This window comes from Doryrhamphus excisus, linkage group LG19 (assembly GCF_037039965.1).
Source record: "Doryrhamphus excisus strain RoL-2023G ecotype Guam linkage group LG19, RoL_Dexc_Guam_v1.1, whole genome shotgun sequence".
NCBI lineage: Eukaryota > Metazoa > Chordata > Actinopteri > Syngnathiformes > Syngnathidae > Doryrhamphus > Doryrhamphus excisus.
This window is the reverse complement of record NC_136375.1, coordinates 8,453,297-8,475,109: the sequence shown is the minus strand read 5'-3', so window position 1 is coordinate 8,475,109 and position 21,813 is coordinate 8,453,297. Positions and strand designations below refer to the sequence as shown.

General features: G+C 41.3%; 3 protein-coding genes across 6 annotated transcripts in view; 1 reads left to right on the top strand and 2 right to left on the bottom strand.

Moving 5' to 3' along the window:
* Window positions 1-84: 84 nt before the first annotated feature.
* wtap (WT1 associated protein) lies at window positions 85-5,314 on the bottom strand. Its single transcript, XM_058057388.2, has 8 exons — window positions 5,128-5,314; window positions 4,597-4,632; window positions 4,453-4,508; window positions 4,314-4,372; window positions 4,088-4,206; window positions 3,108-3,286; window positions 1,290-1,444; window positions 85-1,207 (listed from the first exon to the last, which is right to left on the bottom strand). The coding sequence occupies exons 2-8, from the start codon at window positions 4,624-4,626 to the stop codon at window positions 570-572; spliced, it is 1,236 nt and encodes a 411-aa protein (XP_057913371.2). The 5' UTR covers window positions 4,627-4,632; window positions 5,128-5,314; the 3' UTR covers window positions 85-569.
* Window positions 5,315-5,862: 548 nt separating this feature from the next.
* Window positions 5,863-8,741, top strand: sod2 (superoxide dismutase 2, mitochondrial). The gene is made up of 5 exons (XM_058057389.2): window positions 5,863-6,019; window positions 6,600-6,805; window positions 6,988-7,104; window positions 7,211-7,390; window positions 7,464-8,741. Exons 1-5 carry the CDS (start codon window positions 5,985-5,987, stop codon window positions 7,607-7,609), a joined length of 684 nt encoding a protein of 227 aa, XP_057913372.1. The 5' UTR covers window positions 5,863-5,984; the 3' UTR covers window positions 7,610-8,741.
* An 11,193-nt stretch (window positions 8,742-19,934) lies between these two features.
* The window catches only part of fndc1 (fibronectin type III domain containing 1), a 48,941-nt gene continuing 47,062 nt past the window's right edge, over window positions 19,935-21,813 (bottom strand). For all 4 annotated transcript variants that reach the window (XM_058055988.2, XM_078799119.1, XM_078799121.1 and 1 more), the window contains 3 exons: window positions 21,630-21,791; window positions 21,026-21,148; window positions 19,935-20,050 (listed from right to left, as the gene is read on the bottom strand). In XM_058055988.2, coding sequence (XP_057911971.2) covers window positions 19,935-20,050; window positions 21,026-21,148; window positions 21,630-21,791 — 401 coding nt within the window. The remainder of the gene's footprint in view (window positions 20,051-21,025; window positions 21,149-21,629; window positions 21,792-21,813) is intronic.

Below are 21,813 nucleotides of genomic sequence, written 5' to 3'. Positions count from 1 at the left end.
CATGAGATCTATTAGCGTGAAATAACGAGTTACTTAGCAATACAGTCAGTCTTCTGCACTGCTCAGGAGTAATAAGTGGATTGATTTAGTATTAAAAATCTTTATTGGTATTTGGTCAGTACATGAAAATGACTGAAGTCAGCATGTGAACATTGCTTATAAACTACTCACAGAATCTTCCCAACTGAACTTTTTAATGAAATTTAAAATTGAAATAAAAAATAAAGACAGGCCAATACTAAGTGAGATGTGCTGTAATTCTGTGAATTGAGCGACTTAATGAGTTACAACACCAGATGGTCAGCGGCCGACTCAAATCAAGAGCAGGATGAAACGTACTAGTTTTGAAATCATACACCACTCAATGGATGTCTAACATTAACCATTTGCCATGTTGTGCCCTGCTGAGCAACACAAATGTGACATAGCTTTCACAAGAAGCAAAGGGAGAAGGTCAGCAAAACTAAACATCTCAGACAGCAGTGCTGCGTTACACACTATGCAATTGTTGTCTTGTTCTGTATAAAAAAAAAAGAAAGAAAAAGAGACCAGACATTTTTCAGAGAACATTACAAAACAGCACCGTCGCTCGTGGTGGAGTCCAGGCCGTTCTGAGCATGCCGTGACCCTGAAGTCCTGGTGCCCTTGGTGACCTGGGCAGCCTTGTCCTCGTGCGGGTCGGTGGTGGAGTCCGTGTCGTTGGAGTGCTGAGTCAATGAGGTCTCGCTGCCTGTTGGAGAGTCCACACTCTCGTACCCTGCGCTCAAACCCACGGGTCCTCCAGCCCGGACGGCACTACTCTGACTCCCTGATGCCTCCTCGGAGTGGTTGGACAGTTTGGTCTCGGCTTCACCGGGGCTGGACGCCATGGGGGACATGGCAAAGTCTTCGTCGGTGCTACTGACCTCCCGGTAGAGGCTGGGTGTGGTGGTGTTGCTTCTCTGGGATGAACCGCCCTTGCTGGGCCCGTTGGCCACCCTTGCCAAATCTTTGCCTGCCGAGTCAGAGTGGGCGTCGGCCTGCTGGGGGAGTTGGGCTGCCTGCTCGGAGGCGGAGGGCGATGTCCGGCTGGGTCCCGGCCCGGCTGGAGCCCCCTGAGTCTGGGTGAGCTGCTGGCGGGTGTCCTTGAGTTGCTGCTGCAGGACGAGGATGGTGCTCTGCATCCCTTCCACTTCCTCGTCCAGCTGGATGATAAAGTCATTCAGCTCTGCAGGGGTGGAAGCATCATCAAAAAGTCAGAGACTTTTCCGCCATAACGACAAATACTGAAATCTAGGCTACGTTCTTACCATCCTGGCTGCTCTTCAGCTCCTCACTGTACTTCTTCTGCAGGGCCAACTCGGCCTCCAGCTGGGCGACGCGTCCCTGGGACTGCTGCCTCCCCAGCTCTTGGTTTTCCTGAATCAGCATGCGACACTTGGCCATCAGCTTCTTCCCGGTTTGGCTGCAAAGGAAACAAGTCTCACATCACATGATGAACACGGGAGGCAAAGACATTCCCCACAAAGACATCAAGACACCCACGCTAGGCACAGACTAAGACTATCAACCAACAATCAAAAATCACCAACAAAGAAAACATGTAGAGATTAATCAAAAGGTTTCTGTAACAATTTCCAATTGCACCACAATGAACTATGTATTCTGAAGACTTAAGTGTTACCAGAACCTCAAACCAGCCATCCACACTGGGAATGATAAAATGATGGGATGCACCATTCAATACATTGTGTTGAGTAGTCAACAAAAAGTGAAGCAAAAGTAGCAACAAAGTAGCAACCAGCTTTGTGAGATCATCCCTTTTGAGTACAAAGCAACAATAAACAGTCAAAATCAATGAGTTTCATGTTGCTACCTTTTCAGTGGATTTAACAAGAGCAAAATCTGGACCTGCGTTTCACAAAATTCTCTAACTTGAATGAGATACTGAAATAGTCAAAATGTGTATCTACCCGGGCTGACTACACAGGCCAGAGGATACCCGTCTAACAAAATGTCATTAAAGTAGTACTCGTTTAAACTTACTGCACCTTTAACAACTTGTTACCAAGGCACTTAATGCTCTTGATTGGTGCGAGGAAGCAAGTCCCCACCCTATTGCAGCAGTGAAGCCACTGAATGAACTTAAGCATGAGCGATTATAGAGGGGGGGAAACAACATGGCTACCAGAGCGGTCATGAGGTTGAAGCTCACAAATAAACACAGAAATACAAGTGATACATTTGTCATCAACATTGCATTGACAGCTTGCAAACAGGACTCATGTGGACGTGCAGCAGTGTGTTTCGCTGTCGTCTGGGTGCAAAATGTTCACAAGCGTGTCGTGGGGAAACACACTGCCGTACGTGTATGCTGCTTTGCAGCAAAAAAAAAAAGTCAAATGAGAGGCCGATGAAAAGAAAACAAGTCACAAAATTAAACAAAACACAAAACATGGAAATACACTCTACCGTGAGTGGGCGAGTGGACCCTCGCGCTTCAATCAAGTCCTTTTGTGGACAAGGACGTGGCTCCGCCCACAGTTCTACTGCCCCCCTCGCCCCGTAGTCTTACTTTTAAATCCTAGAACTGTCCTGGTGCGACTGCCTCGTATCTAGACTGTCCAACAAGTCAGTACATGTCTCAGGTATGTGTGGCATATTCCACAGCTTATGAGTACGACAATTGTCTTTAAATTAATCCAATTGAAGTTTTAGGCTAGCCGCCCCCAATTTTAGCAGTTTGCTTTGAACGGAGAAGACGGGAGGGCATATCCGTGTTGTAAAGAGGGGGGGCGAGGGGGTCGACCGCCTCTTCAGGAACAGTCCAGACTCCTTCAGGCCCTTGGACGGCGTTGGGGTACACAGAGCTGAGACACAAGTGTCACAAGTGTCACCTGACCATACTGTCTTTTTTTAAGTTTATGTGAAGTGCGGCTGCCGTAGTACAGTACAAAAACATGACGTTTTTTGGTAGCGTGACTCATTTTTTGTCAGCTTTCCCCCCCACCATAGTTCCTGCAGTGAGAGTGAGGGTGGTGGTGAGGGGGAGACGTGAGGAAGTCTTGACTTCTATTGGGGAGGTGGCGGTGGGGCGGGTGTTATTTTTTTTTTTTGATCGTCTTTACCTATCAGGTGTAAATTTCCAGGCACTCAGTTCATTTTGGGCCTGCTCCAGTTTGTCTTTAGTCTGTTCCAGTTCACCCTTCATTTTGAGGAAAAACAAGTTGATGGCCGGGTCCACCATGGATGAGCGCAGTTGGGCCGCACTGGGCTGCTGGACTTGCTTGAGGTACTGGATGTGCGTCTGCAGGATGAAAGAACCTGGTGTTAATGAGTGGCAAAGAGGAGGACTTCTCTGCTGCACTGGTTCTCAAAGTGGGAGGCACCGGAGGACTTCCAGGGAGGTGCACCAACACGAGGCATTTTCCAAAGCGAGCGGCTTTGATAACTTCAGTTAAGGCAAACTAATTAATTTTTAGTTCCTACTGTGAGAGTCAGTAGTCTGGGGTAGGTTTTTCATAGAGCAGAGGTCACACTTTGGAAACTTCTCCTCTCATGTGGTGTGACCGGTCAGTTGTACTCTTATGGGTATGTTTACTCTACAACAATCTAGTTGGCAATGTCACAATATGCATGTAGGCAAACTACAGGCGATCGTTTTCTTCCACGTTGAGACGCATTTGAAATGGCTTAACATTTTCAAGTAAAGACATGACTTTAAGTTCACCACTTATGTAAGAAGAACTATACAGGATTGTGACAACTTGGCAGGAGAGTCAGCGTTGGAACGGGACTATCTAAAACAATCATGCATTAAAGTAAACAGCTCGTCCTTTAAACGCCACAGTGAAAAGAACTTACCGCCACCACTTAAACTGTTTACATGTACTCAACACCTAAAAGTACCTACGTGTCCAATGTGCATGAAGCAAATACAGGGCTATATAAACAACTATAATAACTACAACATTACACATTACGTTTAGTTTGACTCTTTACCATGTAGGTACCCCAGTGCGCAACCATAACATCCATTTTCTTTTGTAAGTATGTTGCAATCCCCGTGCTTGGATTAATTGATAGTAACAAACTCATATATACATACTGTGCATTCCTGCTCCTTGGTGGCAAGCCGCATGACCAAGATGTTCTCCCTCCGTGCAGATTCCTGCTGCTGCTGCTTGAGCTTCTCCTCCGATTCCTTCAGGCCTGTTACATCATTGGCTGACGGAAAATAACACCATCAGAAAATATTCTGCCATCACAAATATTGCGAGTGAAATCTAATAATTTCACTTATGTCACGCGCAGTGACATGTTTGGATACTTACAACACAGCTCTGCATATTTCGCCTCCAGGACCTGCACATATGCCTCATGCTGTTTCCACCTGAAAGGAGAATACATGTGATAATGCGGTTCTCGACCCATTATGCACAAGATATATGTCACTAGTGGTTTAATATGTACCTAGTGCACAGCTCCTCTCTGGTCAAGGTCTTCATATCAGATTCACTGAGGCGAACCTGGATGAAAAGACAACACAGAACCGTTAATAATGACCACTAAATGCAATGAAGTGATTGTAGAACAACAACAATAACAGAGGCTCACCTTCTTGGGTAAAGGCTCCTCGTTAGTCATTGTGAACTGTAAAAGAAAAAACACTTGTGGTTTCAAGGCAATAGGTTCAAAATAACTGCATCACATGCGGACGCACTTTGCACTCGACATATGGGGCCTCTTGTCAACTACCAAATATGCACATATCCTGAGGTTCCAATGTTAGAGGAAGAAATAAGCATGGAGCTGACGGCTAGCAAAGAGCATTAGAGCCTCGCGACCGCTAGCTGCTAGCAGGAAACGGAGAACAAGCTAATGTTAACGCTACTCCGCTAAGTACATACTGTACTGCTTCCGTTGCTAAAATAAGACCACTGGTATCAAATGAACGCTGCCTGATTTCAATATTCATGGACTTAAGGGCGGGAAGCGCGCGAATCTTGTGTCTGTTTTTTGGCACCTTGTTGTCACAAAATGGCGGTGAAGGAAACGACTCCCTCCCTTTCGCTCCTTTTCCTCAAACTAGAGAGCTCGCCTTGACTGCAACATAACAGGCCTTCGTCAAAGGCTTGGTTTACTTACCGGCCCCCTTTTTGCAGGCGGTCTCTTGGTCTATAAACAGCAACAATTCCTTGCGTTTGGCGTCGAGGGCGAAGTTAACGGCGGGTTATATTTGGTCCGGGCGAACCGCGTTGGTTACCACCATCTTCTTCGGTGAGGGCAGGACAGAATGGCAGGATGGGGCTGGCGGTGCTCTGCTCGCCCTGTGCGGAGTACGACCAAGACACCGTGTAAAGGGAAAGCCAACTCACTCTGCTACTGTTTAGAGACCCGTACCAACAGAACAGCAACCGTGTTAAAAATACACATTTGAAATTGTTAACTATAATTACATGTGTTGTTTTGTGGTTATTTATGTAGGGGAATATGAATTTTAGAGCTTTCAAACCAATATTTGTGTCAGCGTCTCCACCTGAACAATAAAAGAGAGACGTCCCTCTTCTTTGCATATACGATCTTTTGCTACTCTTGTCTGACGTCACCAAGTTTTGCGATTAATTTGCCAAAATGTTGTTTTTATAATATTGCATACAATGTCACCAACCATTTTTGTTGCTTCAAGTTGTATTATTCTAATATGTTGGACCTACTTTGTGTGTAAAAATACAAATGTTTGTTTATTTTTTAATTTCACAAAGCAATACGCTTTACGAAAAATACGATTTGGATAATACTTATTGTGTTTATAGAGTAACAAACTCCATCCAACTAGACAAATACCTTTAAATTAATGCGTAAATATCGCCATCAGAACAGATTAAGACCCCCCCCCCATAGTGGTAATGGTACGATCGCATGAACTGTCAAGTTGAAATAGTCCACTTCAAGGGCAGCATTCATTCAGCAGAAAGGCTCAGCTCTGTCCTGTTTACGTCGTCATGAACATGCTCTGCAGAGTTGGTCAGATACGCAGGTAAATCCGAACTATTACACCAGTCTGTATGGGTGCACATATTTTACACCAGTTAGCCATTCTTATAGCCATTGCTAGCTGTCTTAGCGAGAGGCTAACCCACTATAGCTGCTTGGCTAGGTTAGTGTGTGGCGCACTAATTTAAAGTGACACAAAAGTCTTAATTATTGAGCATGTGATGGTGTATACAGGAAACATCTGTGAACATTTATAGATAATTCGGCTCAATTTCTTTTAAATCCGATAACTTTTTAGGTACAAGTAGCATCTGAGACACGAGACGTTACGAGAGGTGAGCAGATCGATCCAAATATCGATTATCGATATATGGTAGTATTGGTTCTGGATAAATGCTAGTGAGGTCGATATTAGTTATTGTGTATGTTTATTTTCACCATGTTTTATTCACATTTATTGATGCCATAATTTGTAGTATCGCCCACCTCAAACCATAACAGGAACTTTTTATCTCTGGAATCAATGGCCTTTTTGTGGAAATGGGTTTTATTGACACAAAAGGATGGTAATGTGGAATAACAAGGTGGGGATCTTATATGAAGTTATCTCTTTTTGTTTCCAGGTGTGCTGCAAGTGTCAGCCAAGCCATACAGCAGGTAGCTGCGTCCAGGCAGAAGCACACACTTCCTGACCTAACCTACGACTATGGCGCCCTGGAGCCTCATATCAATGCAGAGATCATGCAACTGCACCACAGCAAGCACCACGCTACGTACGTCAACAACCTCAACGTGACAGAGGAGAAGTATCAAGAAGCACTCGCCAAAGGTACTCGACATACACACAAACTACATCATGAGCACTCAATCAATCATGAATACAGTCACCATCGTAAAACCTATTATCACACATACAATTAATAATAATATGTATATTTCAAATTAAATACACACTTCCTAAAATCTATTTTTCCTGTATATTTGCATTTTTCCCTTACTTTTGTGTTTTAGGAGATGTGACAACACAGGTTGCCCTTCAGCCTGCTCTCAAGTTCAACGGGGGAGGTCACATTAACCACACAATCTTCTGGACAAACCTCTCTCCGAATGGTGGGGGCGAGCCACAAGGTATCATAAAGTTTTAGGCCAATCCTTCCGTTGTCACATGATCATTTCAGACTTCACTGCTGTGCTGTCCTTGTCTCTAAATATTATTATCTGTGTCTCCGTATAGGGGAGCTCATGGAGGCCATCAAGCGTGACTTTGGCTCCTTCCAGAAGATGAAGGAGAGGATGTCTGCTGCCACGGTGGCGGTGCAAGGCTCAGGCTGGGGTTGGCTGGGCTTTGACAAGCAGAGTGGAAGACTTAGCATTGCGGCGTGTGCCAACCAGGATCCTCTTCAGGGGACCACAGGTCCGTTTTCGTAACTCTAGATTTTACTCGCTGTCATCTTTCGCCAGCTACCTAAACTTTGCTTGACCTTCAGGTCTCATCCCCCTCCTGGGTATCGACGTATGGGAGCATGCCTACTATCTTCAGTACAAAAACGTCCGGCCAGACTACGTTAAAGCGATCTGGAATGTCATCAACTGGGAGAATGTGAGCGAGCGTCTACAGACTGCCAAGAAATAGACTCGGCCCATCTGTAATGTACCACACTGGCCTGCTCCTGTATTGAAAAGTAATCATTTGTACTATTTTGTATTTAGACCCTGAAGTGTTCATTTGCATAGCAAATAGCACAAGGTCAAAAAGCGCACAAATATGGTCACTTGTCATGTCAGAAGCTAATCAGGAACATGTCGCAGTTCATGTAATTGCAGTCCATGTTTTTCATGTCTAATAATAAAATTATATGACTTGAATTGCAACTAGTCACGCTTTTCACAACCTGACACAAAGGAAATCCGTCAGTGTCATACTGCTGCAACATGCAACATTCATGCTAATTATAATCTTTCAATGTGCTTCTCTCCGGTTCTGATAGAACTGCTATAGGTAAATAATTTTGCTTCTTAAAAGACACCTTTGAGTGGTGTCCTCAGTTTGTCTATTAATAAAGAAATATATCCAGTTGTATTAAAACAATCACACTGGCTTCTAACTCTCATGACAATGAAAATCCTGTTTTTTTTGTGTCTTTTTATACAGAAATGCCCGGTTTTGACAAAACCATTAACCTGCTAATCTTTTCTTCAGTATGGAGTTTTATAACAACTAAACTCGACGGTGATTGTACCCAAATACTTAAAATGACTATGACAAGTGGTAGAAGGCAACTCTATAATACAAATGCAATGGCGGCATTGCTGCATGATCCAGTTGCTAAAAAAAGAATTGGGCTTTAATGTCATCCACGTGTTTTATATTCCATCCCCTCACTGACAGCTGCCAAGTGCAGGGAGAGTGAATTAATTTGTCAAATTTCCTGCACGTTTGCAAAATAGAAAAGGAAAATACAGTGTTTATTGGAACCTATTGAATTGAAACATTAACATTTTTGCTAAAAAAAAATAAATAAATTACATGCCCCATAAAACTAAAAGATACAAAAAATGTTATGTGAGACGTTAAAGAGTTTATTTGTAAATGTAAAATGTGTATTTAAAGATTTGGCCAAAAGAGGGCGGTGTTGTCTAAGGTTACTGGGTAGTGTTACTACTGAGCCTCGTGTTCAATATGAAGCACGAGCCTGTATATATTTCAAAAATATTTGCATACAATGATTTTTAAAAAATAAACAAAGATCTGGAAACGTCCTAAATATGGATTTAACTCTGTACTATTGACTCAAAATATGACATTTATATAAACTTTTCACCCTAACTTATAACACTGTGTGTGTGTGCCTTTTAGTTTGGTTCATTACACTTGGTCATGGAAAAACGTATCAATCAAGGACAGGTCTCAGGTCTAGCTATCCAAATGGCTCCCAGCTGGTTCCTCATATGTGTTCACTGATTCCGACTGATGCTTTTGCCAGTGGGAATGTCACATTCCAAAGATCAAGAAGTAGGTTTCAAAATGTAGATGCAGCAAGCACGTGTTGACCACATTGTGAAACCTATACATCATGGAGTAGTGTAATATGCATCACTGTTGAAAATACAAACTCAGTTTTGATTACATGCATGAATCATGCACAGTACATAACGTCTGACATGAAGCGCCTCCAATTCTAACAAAGAAGAGTTTAAAAAGCCTTTATAATGACAACTATAGACGTTTATGGGATGATGGTTTGTCTAAAAGTGGCCTAGTTTCGCTTTAAAAATACGGGCGTGCCCAATTGATTTCCCTTTTCCACCCCCCCCCCCCCCCCCCCAAAAAAAAGGACCTCAAGATAAAGTTTCTGCAGAAGGAAAATATTGAGGAAATGACTCAGTTATGGCGTTTAATTCATCACTGAAATCTGCCTCTCCTCCCTTTTCTTCCTGTTTTTCTCAGTGCTGTCTCCCCACACTAATAAGGATACCTGACCTTTTTGTGCCATTAAAAAAATACCACTCTTAATAGCTTTTTAATTGCCGATTTTGGCACATGGCTTTGTGTTATTCTGACTTTACAGTCATTGTGGGTATGAGGGCGCATGCCCACCCCTTTCTAATGTTTCACTTTACAGCCTGCATCACCACACACACAAAAGCTGCAGTAGTTTTCTCATTTTAAACTTCCACTTTTATGATTGCAGAGAGAAAAGCATATGAAACAGTTAGCATTTCTTTTCCTAAGAGGTCTTTTGTAGTTTTGACAAAGGCTGTGTATTATTGGTAATTTATTTACAAATCTTATATCAAAACTGTATAGACTGGTGGAGGTCAAATAACACATCGGAAAACACTGTGAGGAAGGATATTGGTACTTACAAGGTCCAAGACAAACAACCATTCACACTCACATTCATACCTATGGACAATTTGGAGTCACCAATTAACCTAGCATGTTTTTGGAATGTGGGAGGAAACCGGAGTACCCGGAGAAAACCCACTCATGCATGGGGAGAACATGCAAATTCCACACAGAGATACCCAAGCAAGGAATTGAACCCAGGTCTTTTTTGATGTCCTGACTGTGTGGCCAACATGCTAACCACTTGCGGCCCAGAAAGTGAATTATTTTTTTTCCAAAAATTAATTCATTAATTTTGATCGCTGTCATTAATGATTGCTGTTTAGTGGTTGACTGTGTCCCATTATTAGTCCAAAAACATTGAAATATAAGTTATATGTAGTATTCAGTCCACTAAGTAATGTTACTTAGTAAATTACTTAGTAACTAAGTAATGTCAATAATGACACTAAACATAGCTGCAGCGATGGTTCTCCTCCCATTTCGTGTGGAAGTGGTATGTTTTTTTGCTTTGTACTTCGTTTGAAACCCTTTCTTAAGTTTAGAATAAATAAATTGCATGCTAACTGGTTAGCTCGTGAGCATGCTATGCACCCGTGTGTCCCTGCAGTTATTCCTTTGCCTACGCATTAGCAATGTAGTGTAAAGGATAATACGAGTGTAAAGGTGACTTTATTGGTGTTACTTCACATCTGCACGGCTTTAATAATTGTAAAAAAATTATATTTAGAAAGTCAAAACCACAGCTGCATGGCATCCCAGTGGTAAACGCGCAGGTTTTCTCCGGGTACTCCGGTTTCCTCCCACATTCCAAAAAACATGCTAGGTTAATTGGCCACTCCAAATTGTCCATAGGTATGAATGTGAGTGTGAATGGTTGTTTGTCTATATGTGCCCCGTGATTGGCTGGCCACCAGTCCAGGGTGTACCCCGCCTCTCGCCTGAAGACGGCTGGGATAGGCTCCAGCACCCACGCGACTCTCGTGAGGATAAGTGGTAGAAAATGACCACGCCGAAACCACGTCTGGAACCAATTAACTGCGATAAACGAGGTACGGCTCTTTCGAGGGAAACTTTTGGGATCAGCTGCTTTGTAAACTGAGAGGGCCTAAGATAGAACACAAATATTTCAATGATGAAGCTTTATTATATTTTTCTTTGATCTTAATAACGGTCAAACGAATATAGAAATACGGTGTGGCGTAACATGCTTCCTTATCGGTGCAATAAGTCAAAGAAAAAGCAACAACAAACATTTGATGCTTGCCGAACAGACAATTTTGTGCAACTTTTAGCCAGTAACAAGCACTAACACAACAACGAGAAACGTCTGGACTATTCAGTTGCTGATGTGGTGTTACCTTGGCAACCACAGAGACACCAGTGTACCATCAACACTGATTAATGAAGCGATACATTCAAGGTACTAACAATAGCAGCCCATAAACCGCACTGTATATAGCACATTTAATGTGGCACTTATAAGCATTAACAGTTCCCCACTTAATACTTTGTCTGAGAAAAAGAAGGGAGGTTGTTTTAGAAGAGGGTGTAACCATGGATAGTTTGGTCTTTGCAGTTATGTAACACTTAAGGATGTTCTTCAGACAGCAGTGTGCTAAAACTATGCAGACTTGGGGTCATGTGAGTTTACACTGGACCCGTTTAAGGACTGTTTTACAAAATAATTGTGTATTTAAATTGGTGCTAATATGAGGTTAACAAGTTATTGTAACCTTAACACAATACCTGCATATTACATTGGTTTCAAAATCAACCACCTCTCTTTCTGTATTACTCATTTTATCAAACGAGCTTGTTGAATTTGGAAGTAAGACTCCTTTTGGATTTAATCATAGTAGCGGATGGATTTTTCTGTCAAAATTCAGCAGGCGTGTCCGCGCTGCCAGCGCACAGCAGCGCTTGGCTGGAGGCGAAGAGATGTGTCATGGGAAAGAGGCTAAAGAGAAGTGAAGAGCAACTGGAGAAAAACCAAAATGCTGAATATTTAGAAGGAAATAAGCCGCCCTCGAATGCAGGGCGCTGCGTCCTTGACGGCCATATTGGAAAGGAGCAGTGTCACCTGGCTGCTTTTCGTAACAAATAGCTTCCATTCCATCCTTCAAGTGAAAATATTTTCCTCATTCACTTCCAGGTGTACTTAAAGGCCTTACTCAGTGCTGATGTTGCCAGATAGTAGAAAGAAAAACAAAAAGGAAAGTAGTATTTCCAATAGTGGCCTCCACTCTAAAGACACCATGTTGAAATTAATATTGTGGTACCACTACCTAGCTGTAATTACAACAAAAAGGTCAGCCCAGTTTCAGATTATGTCGGCCTGCATCTAAAACTGGGTTTCATCCCACGGGTAACTCCCACGGAACGGCTTAATTGAACACCTTGAACCTCGCTATATTATGCCTAGCTACCACTGTATTGGGGCTAAAACTACACCCTGGATGTATATGGCTCAGTTACTATTGTTATTATTTTTCTGTTCCATTCCATACAACAGAATATGTATGAGTTGTGATGATGTCTGTATAGGTTGATAGTTAATGCTGCAGAAGTGTAAAAGTTGCATCCAGATACTAGCAAATACCTTTAGTAAGGCCACATTTTCATGTAGTAAGTGATTTGTAAGAAAAAATACCATAAAATATCAAAACAGTTTTTGGACCTGTATGACCCAAGAATCATCGAAGCCAACCATTCCTCTGATCCTGATACTCAAAGTGTGGGCCGCGGCCCCTCTGTGGGCCTTGGTGGCACTGCAGATGGGCCATTACAGGTCATTAAAAATATGATTAATTTTTGCAAATATTATTCATTCATTCATTCATTTTCTACCGCTTTTTCCTCACAAGGGTCGTGGGGGATGCTGGAGCCTATCCCAGCTGTCTATGGGCGAGAGGTGGGGTACACCCTGGACTGGTGGCCAGCCAATCACAGGGCACATATAGACAAACAACCATTCACACTCACATTCATACCTATGGACAATTTGGAGTCGGCAATTAACCTAGCATGTTTTTGGAATGTGGGAGGAAACCTCATGCCAGGGGGTCATTAACAGAGAAGCACATAGTATGTAGTGGCGGGAAAAATAGAGCGCAGTTGAGAAAAAAAAAGTTGAGAATTAATTCTGTCTTGGTTGTACACCACAGATTCAAAGTTTGGGGCTTCCTTTATCCCCCTGCTTTCATTTAAATCCTCAATCTTTATCATAATAATAATAATACTAAGTTAAGTGCTCTGAGAATGGAGCATTTCGTCTATGTACTGTTTATAGGACAAAGGTGGGCCGCGGACAAGTGGGCCCTGAGTTTGGGAACCCCCACGATACACAGTAGGCTTCAATGATGCCATGAAGGTCACGTTTATGAAAAACTGAAACTGCTGGCTCCCATCTGACAGTCTTAGTGACATCATGCTCAAAAGAACAAATGGTGCAAGAAGCCTTCAGAATCTTTTCATTGTTGTGGTCTGTTTTGTTTCATTGTCTGTCTAAGCGTATCTACACATGAAACATCTGGACCTGACATCAGCATGGAAATGATGACAGGGTCAAAAGAGAGTATTAGTGTATTGTGGAAAACTAAAAGGTAAACTGAAGGTTAACACATTTAAATAACAGTAGTGGCGTCTTCAGATGTACTGTGTGATTGTGGACAGGATGGAGTCATATGAGGGATCAATACCCACTCTACCGGGGGATTTTTCCATGCCGTATTGCAAAACAGATGCATTGAAAGGTGACTAACGGGTCTTAGAAAATAAGTCCTAATGTCTTCGCTAATTTCACACTCTTTCAACACACCCTTTGTCGACACTAAATCCTCTCATTTGGTTCAGATCCTCCATCTGGGTCTCTTTCCATTCTCTCATTACAAACTAGTCCAACAGTCACTTTTGGATGGGAGTATTGTTATGTCTGCAAGTTCTGACTGAAAAATAGCACACTAGAGCCTTTCTCCTGCAGTAGCATGGCAGTTATTTTACACAAAATCCGTAAATCCGTGATTTGATTTAGTCAACAATCAAAATGTGCCATGCTTTTATTCATTCATTCATTTTCTACCGCTTTTCCTCACGAGGGTCGCATTGGGTGCTGGAGCCTATCCCAGCTGTCTTTTGGGCGAGAGGCGGGGTACACCCTGGACTGGTGGCCAGCCAATCACAGGGCACATATAGACAAACAACCATTCACACTCACATTCATACCTACGGATAATTTGGAGTGGCTAATTAACCTAGCATGTTTTTGGAGTACCTGGAGAAAACCCACGCATGCACGGGGAGAACATGCAAACTCAACACAGAAATGGCCGAGGGTGGACTTGATTGAACCCTGGTCTCCTAGCTGTGAGGTCTGCGCGCTAACCACTAGACCGCCGTGCCGCCGCCATGCTTTTAGATTAACACTAAACACTAAAAATGAAGGAAAACGGTGCAGATTTCTTTCATTTTGGGGAAATGGCGATCGGCTGATCCTTACATATAAAACTGATCTTATCCGCCGATCTTATCGACCTCCACATGTGACTGAAAGTTAGCCGCTGCCAGACTGACAGTTAGCAGTCAAGCTAAAGCTAACTGGAGCAAAATAGCCAGGCAGCAAGGAAAATCATGTTATGAGTTCATAGCATTGGATGACCAGCCATTGTCGGTCGCTATGCACTTTAGGTTTGGTATGATGCTGAAATCAGACCTATGATAAGCCTTTTGCGACCACAGAAGGAAGCACTGGTGTTTCTGTCTCTCCCACATCTGTCACCATCTAACTGTGCTTAAATAAATCTGGACTTTCTAAATGGTATAAATTGCCATACGCAAACTACAAACAGTAAGCTGATTACCATCTTTGCTCAAAAGTGACTGCATAGAAATGCAGACAGCTTTTTGTTTTGTTTGTCTGTCTGGAAGAAAGTTCTAGCACTTAGAACAGAAACATGTTATGGGTCAAATCTGACGTTCCGTTTGGCATACTATTATTGCATGGCTATGCTCTAGTGGTGTTATAAAAAGATAATATATTATTAAGAAGTCAACACTACACTTAAGGCTGAGTACAAAAACAATACATGACAAAGGCCGAGGCACCTGCCAACATTTTGTTTGGATTAGCAGGTTAAGCAGGGACTTTTCCAATGAAGTAAGAGCACGTAAGAGAAAGGTTTTGATTATAACAAGATTAAGCTTTTGCGTATTTCTTGTTGACAGGCTCGCAACAGAGCACATATTAAACAAATCATTCTCTTTGGAAAACAGAATGGAACCATACTCACCTTTTTTGTTGAACGAGTTGTCCTTCCTCAATCATATAACATCATTCAGTTGAAAACAGACAATGCTGGGAGAAGGTTCAAGAACATTAACAATCCAAAACATGAACGTGGGACATTTTGTTATAAAACAACAAATTATAGTGAGTTACGGTGTAGTTAGAGTAAAGGCTGTTGTTTAAAAACAGTTCCTTCACATTCTTCTATCTTTGCTAGCAAACTAACTCATTAGCTAGCGGCTAATAAGCAAGCTAGCTTCGCATTTCCAATTTGGACTTCCATTTAAGACTAAAACCTTATCATAAACAACACATCGCAGTTAATCATTGAACATAATTCTTTTTAGATTTAGAAAAAAACTTGCTAGAAGTATATATGCTAACAAACTAGCTAACCAGCTAATATGAAATTTTAGACTTTCTTTTAAAATAAACACCACAAAACTGCCAATCACTGATTTAAATATAATAACTTTATATAAAATAATAAATGACACTTGCTATCACAAAACTAACCCTCTACTATTATATTGCAAAAGTGCGAATGCATCCTTTTAAAACCATTTTTATTTCCCTCGTCATTGAGAAAGCATTATTTGGCCAAAAGAGATTTATTTAAGATTTATTAGTTCGCCACATGAATAGGTTCATGCCTTTATGATGACACCAGAGTATTTTTTAAATTAATTTTTTATTCACTTGAGTCAAAACAAATTTTAATCATAATTTATTAATACGTCTGTTCCAGCGTTCTAATATGACCTTGTTGAAATGTGCGGCACGATGAAATGGTCGTAATTATTGAACCGCACTTTTTAATGTCTACATGTGTGGTCTTTGTATCCATCCAGTGTAGTAAATCTTCATCTTTGTAAGTGTTTTCAGAGATTTTGTCTTGGACAAAACTTACGATTTCCTTCACTTGCAGCAGCAACCATGAACAACTTTTTGGTTTTGTTGAAGTGACTCACGCTCTGGGAACTCACACAAGGGGTGTAAATTTTCAAGAACGAGGAGTTTGGACAGCAACAAATGAACGCATACAAAAAGATGCGCGGTCAGCCATCACGAGGTCCAAAAACTCCTAAATGTACATGAACTATCCATGAACTGTCAATGAACTGTCTGACAACCTACTAATTGAATTTGTCCCAAGTTACACTCTTTACCTTGTGTGTATGTTAGTGGCCCCGCCTCCACTCAGCAAGACACAGAGACTGTATGACTGCCGAAAGGGTTCACTCTGTTCATGCCGTTGTTTTATGGAACCAACGTGCCAAGGTGCTGAACCCAATACACAGTGTGAACCCCCAGACATGCATGCACATGGCAGGATATTGTAGCTGGCAAAATTATTGCAATAATTTTTATTTACTGTGTAATTACTTCACTTATTTAATATCGCCTATGTCGACATGTAATTAAATCTAATTACTGAATGAATATGATTACTTCTGGCTGCACGGCGGCCGAGTCGTTAGCAAGCAGGTCTCACAGCTAGGAGACCCGAGTTCAATTCCACCCTCGGCCATCTCTGTGTGGAGTTTGCATGTTCTCCCCATGCATGTGTGGACTTTCTCCGGGGACTCCGACTTCCTCCCACATTCCAAAAACATACGAATTAAGTTAATTGGCAACTCCAAATTGTCCATACGTATGAATGTTGTTTGTCTATATTTGCCCTGTGATTGGCTGGTGACCAGTCCAGGGTGTACCCCGCCTCTCGCCAGAAGACAGCTGGGATAGGCTCCAGCACCCCCGCGACCCTCGTGAGGATAAGCGGTAGAAAATGAATGAATGAATATGATTACTTCTTACCTACATGCAAGCTTTTGAGCAAAGCTAATATGTTTTTTAAGTATATTACATGCGTTTGTTCATTTTATTTCAATCATTTTGAAATGAAACACATTTCTTGTGTGAAGTGGAAAGGTGCTTTTAAATCTGGCGCCAAGAATGAAAGAGGTTTTACTGGCAACAATGAAAAAATTTTTTTTTTTGCAGTTTGAACTCATAATGTGAGATCCACGTGTGGAAAGTCAGCTCGGCCTGGACTTAATCAAGCTAGCGTGGCTTCTTGGCCTTTTTTATGTAAAAGATCTGTGTTTTGCTGCATGCACAGACCTTGACTTTCACTTTGGTGCATGAAAACTATTACAGGGGCTCTGACACATACTGGAAAATAGCTGACAGCTGATGTTTTGGTGCCTTGTCAGTGCAAATGAATGTCAGTTTGGCAAGTGGACAATAGCAGCATCTCATGAGGCGATGTGTTGATAATCATCAAGTTGATGGATACGGCTGTAACCATTTAATTATTTTCTGTCTGAGCTAGACTAAGTCATATGTTAACATGGAGGAGAGACGTAAAAATGTGGACAGCAGCATCAGTGACGGTCATCGTTCTGGCCAAACTCCCGGCCGTGTCAAGTTTTTTCCACAAGGGACCACCAAGACCACCATGATCAAAAAATGGACACTCAAAATGACTTCAGTGGGCCTTGTGTGCAGATGTGTCTGTTCTGATTCATTTAGCAAGTATAAAGTCAAAGTTCAGAGAATATAAATACAGTTTGTGGTAAAAATGAGCGCATTGTTGGATTTTTTTCCATAAGAAATAATGCTAATACAGTTGTCCCCTAGCTACTTTGTACTTCGAATTTTGCGGCTTCACGGATTTTCAGAATACTTTTATGAATAAATTATTGTTGTTTTGTGGTTGACTCAGACCTGCCATTAGTTACAAAACATGCATATTTCAACACATCTTGTGTATTTTTGGCCAAAATTAATTCAATAATAAAAATGAACAAAATTAGAAATATAAAGAAGACCCATTCAAAGACATGTAGTATTCTACACTGGTCACTAAGTGCCAGTACAGCCACCGCAGGAAGTACACTGTCAAGGAACACTCAAAATTTCAGTACTTTGGCACATTTGTTACACTGAACAATAGCATACAGTCTCTTTGTCTCGGTGGGTGATTCAAAGAAGTGAGAGTTCAGCGTCACCATGCAAGTCATTACTTGTTATCAAAGTTAATGTAGAGTCCATTAGTGTAAATAGAAGTGGATGTAAACATTTAAAAAATGGTGGTGTTGTTTGGCCCAGAGACAGTGCCACTGAGGAAAAGACAGGAAGCAGAACTGAAGGTAGCAGAGATGAGGATGCTGAGGTTCACACTGGGAGTGACCAGGATGGATAGGATCAGGAAGGAGTACATCAGAGGGACATTACATGTTAGAGGCCTTGGAGATCAGAGGAAGTCAGAGAGGCCGGACTGATATGGTTGGGACATGTCCAGAGGAGAGATAGTGAATATATTGGTAGAAGGATGCTGCCTGGTAGGAGGCGTAGAGGAAGACAGATGAAGAAGACAGGGTTGGATGGAGGGGGTTGATTTGCTGTGGTGACCCCTGAAGGCAAAAGCCGAAAGACAAAGAAGTAAACATTTTTGAAAATAATTCTCTCTCTCCATTCGGCCCTATTTATACTCTTCTATGACAGGTAATATCTAACCTAAAACATTGCCTGTACAGTTAAGGTTTAACCTTGGAACTGATTATTTCTTGTTACTTCACTCCCAATGGGAAGTCTTGACAAATGGCTACGGTGTGACTGCAGAAACAAGTGTTCATCTCTCCCATCATTGCCCAAAGGGGAGTGACATCACAGATGCTTTGCAGATGCGATTACAAGTTGGACATTTTGGTTTGGTTAACGTCAGGATAAATATCATAATAGATGAGGTATATCATGTATCTTGGTGATATATGGATTGCATAATGACAGGATGTTGACAGGAGCCTCTGGCGTTTTCTGCTCAGGAGGACTGCTGAATGTTGACTACTGCTACTTTTGCTCAGCAAGTCCAAACTAACAGCTGAAATATGCGAGCTGGAATGGGCAACAGCTCCCTGAGCCACAAATTAATCTCATGATGTAATGATTTAATTGGCAAAAAGTACATAACAAAGCTTTTCCTCTCATTTACTGGTATTTTCCACCGGGTTTATGGTGGCTGCGACACATCACAAGCAAAGTATTTCCTTTCATTTGTTACTTTTCAGCAGTGCAAGCTGAGCGACACACTTATTGTTGCCCCTATGAAAGATTGTATCCCGATTTGGGTACAAAACAAAGGCATTCTGTCCTGCAGGGTAAGATTTTACGTCAGTTTTACTGTAAGCACGTTTCTTCTTTCTCACGTGCATCTGCGCACAACATGTTGCTTTGGATGTTTAGTCGGAATTTTAACTGCTCCGGTTGGCTAAAGAAAATGTTATGACTCATATTTCCCATTGGATTGATCAAGTAGAACTTGATCAAGCTCTGATTAAGTAAATACAAATTAAAGAAATGTGTCAGATGATGCTGATCTTTCATTGCTGTGGTTTTCCAAGGCCCCTTTATTCGATCTCCTGAGCAGTTATGTGGTCTGCATATATAAAAAAAAACATACAGGGTAACATGGTGGTAAAAATAAAGTAGCTGTCAGAAACTAATAATAAACAATATATCAATTTTCAGACTGAAAATGAACAAACCTATACACAAGTTAATTGCCTATTATTATGAATGTGCTTTGATGAGATAAATAATATTGCGTATGGACCTGTTGTTTGGTTGAAAAAAAATGATACAAAGCAAGAACACACATGCTTTTTCCCCTCATATACAGACCGCTTTATGTTAATAAAAAAAAGTACACTACAAAGATACACTTGCTTGTATAAACGTATTATGTTCTTTTCATGTGAAGCTGAAGTGGGATTAGGCAAAAGTCTTTTTTGTCATGTGTGTGATTGCTGGGAGCGCCCGTTACCACTTGCCAGGGATAGGCACCCCACATTCATACCAACCCACGAATGGGTGGGCTGTTCTTCTGCCAATAACTCCAAACGTGACGGGCTGCTGTCTGTAGGCACGATAATATCCTGGGAATGAAATATGGTAATTAGTAACCATCTTCAAACTACATGATACAGTCAAACCTCGGTTTTCGTACGCCCCGGTTTGGTTTTCGCTGAAAGTTTTCATACAATATTGCACGGAATAAACTCGTACATTTACTGCATGGTGCCACAACTGTCCTGTCCATCATGACTCATTGTCCGGACATTTGTTTTATAACGTGCAACTGCTAAATAACCCGTCATGGGGCCAAAAACAATTTTCAATGCCAGCATTTTAATAAAGAAGGTGAGAAACACTATTAAATTTGAGCTCTCCAGAATGTATGAGAAGTCTGCATTAATGATAGGTTCTATTCCTTTGTCATTTATAATAATTTTACATTGTTTTCTGCATGTAAAACTAGAATTATTTATTTTATACTGTAAGTTTTACTTGATTATACAAATTATATTATACATATTATATATTATATATAGGATTATACATCCTATACAAAAAATTACCTTGGTTTTTGTGTGTTTTGTCTTGGAACAAATCAATAACAAAAACCAAGGTACAACTGTATATAGCGGCTATGATATTATTGAGATTTTCTTTTTTATTTGTGGATAGTGATTTTTTGTGTGTGTCGAAAAAGTTGCTGAAAAGATGTGAAAAGGGGTTGTTAAATGTTAAACATTTCCAAACTGTTTTTCCCCCAAGGTAAGGGACTATGGAAATATTCAAATATGAATGATTATTGTTTAAATTGTTAAATAATTACCAAAAATTCCCGGTAATTAATTTAAATAACTTCATTAAACAACAAAATACAAATACACACCATCATAGGAGTTTTTTTGGAAAACATTCTAAAAAGATTCTCAGGGACGAGCCCCCATAAATACATAAGAAAAACATAAAAGAAACGTAAGTTCAAAACCAGCAAAACAAACTGAAAATGAGGTCTGGATATGAAAGCTATGAACGCGGCATGTACCCTTGAAGCCGCTTACCTTGAGCTGAAGGTAGAGTACTTGAGAGATATGCGGGACCAGTCCTGCCGTCCCTGTACGAGTCCACAAACTGGCAATGGTCCTCTCCTTGTCCAAATGTATCTCCTATACTGTAGAAGGGCTCTGGAGAAGATAAAGAGGAGAGTGCTCATCTATTTATTTGTGGTGTGAAGACGACGTCTTTAGGGACGTCGGTTCTTTTGTTCCTCATCGGTTCATGTCACGTCTTGGTAAACTTCATTAAAAATAAAATTTTCCTTGTTGCATCGGTTTGCTATGTTTTCTGGCCCCCTGTTCACCTTATGTTTACTATTCCGTCATTTCCTTGGGCCAAGGATTAGAGACAAGACTTCCTCTGAAAAGTGATTGGATTAGTTGAAATTGCATTACATTTGATTCTTTTGTTTTATTCTTCATAGAGATATTTTTCCCTCCTGCTTGGGGCTGGTCTTTACCATGACCACTGACATCTGTAAAACATAACTGATTTGTAAGCATAAACATACATTTCACCTATAATCCCCTTTGATGTTTATCTTTTGGTCAGAATACTTCGTCTCAATATGATGTCATTAACATGGTTGCCATAAGGCTTCAAACCTACCTCTAAGACCGTCTCCCATGAAGATCTTATATCGCAGAGAGTTACACAAAACCACGCCCACAAACTTCCTGTACCATGTCCGCTTGACGTACTGGCTGCCCTTACAGGAACTGTGGGCGGAGTTATATCGGAAAGAAAAGGGAATCCATATGGGTTCTCCACCTGTGGAGCATGGTTGCAAAAG

Coding starts and splice junctions, on each gene's coding strand:
- wtap (XM_058057388.2), bottom strand. CDS start 4,626: ATGACTAACGAGGAGCCTTTACCCAAGAAG. Junction 4,509..4,596: donor AGGAGCCTTTACCCAAGAAG/GTGAGCCTCTGT, acceptor CTTTTCATCCAG/GTTCGCCTCAGTGAATCTGA. Junction 1,445..3,107: donor TGGAAATTTACACCTGATAG/GTAAAGACGATC, acceptor TTTCCTTTGCAG/CCAAACCGGGAAGAAGCTGA.
- sod2 (XM_058057389.2), top strand. CDS start 5,985: ATGAACATGCTCTGCAGAGTTGGTCAGATACGCAG. Junction 6,020..6,599: donor AGAGTTGGTCAGATACGCAG/GTAAATCCGAAC, acceptor TTTTGTTTCCAG/GTGTGCTGCAAGTGTCAGCC. Junction 7,391..7,463: donor TCCTCTTCAGGGGACCACAG/GTCCGTTTTCGT, acceptor CTTGACCTTCAG/GTCTCATCCCCCTCCTGGGT.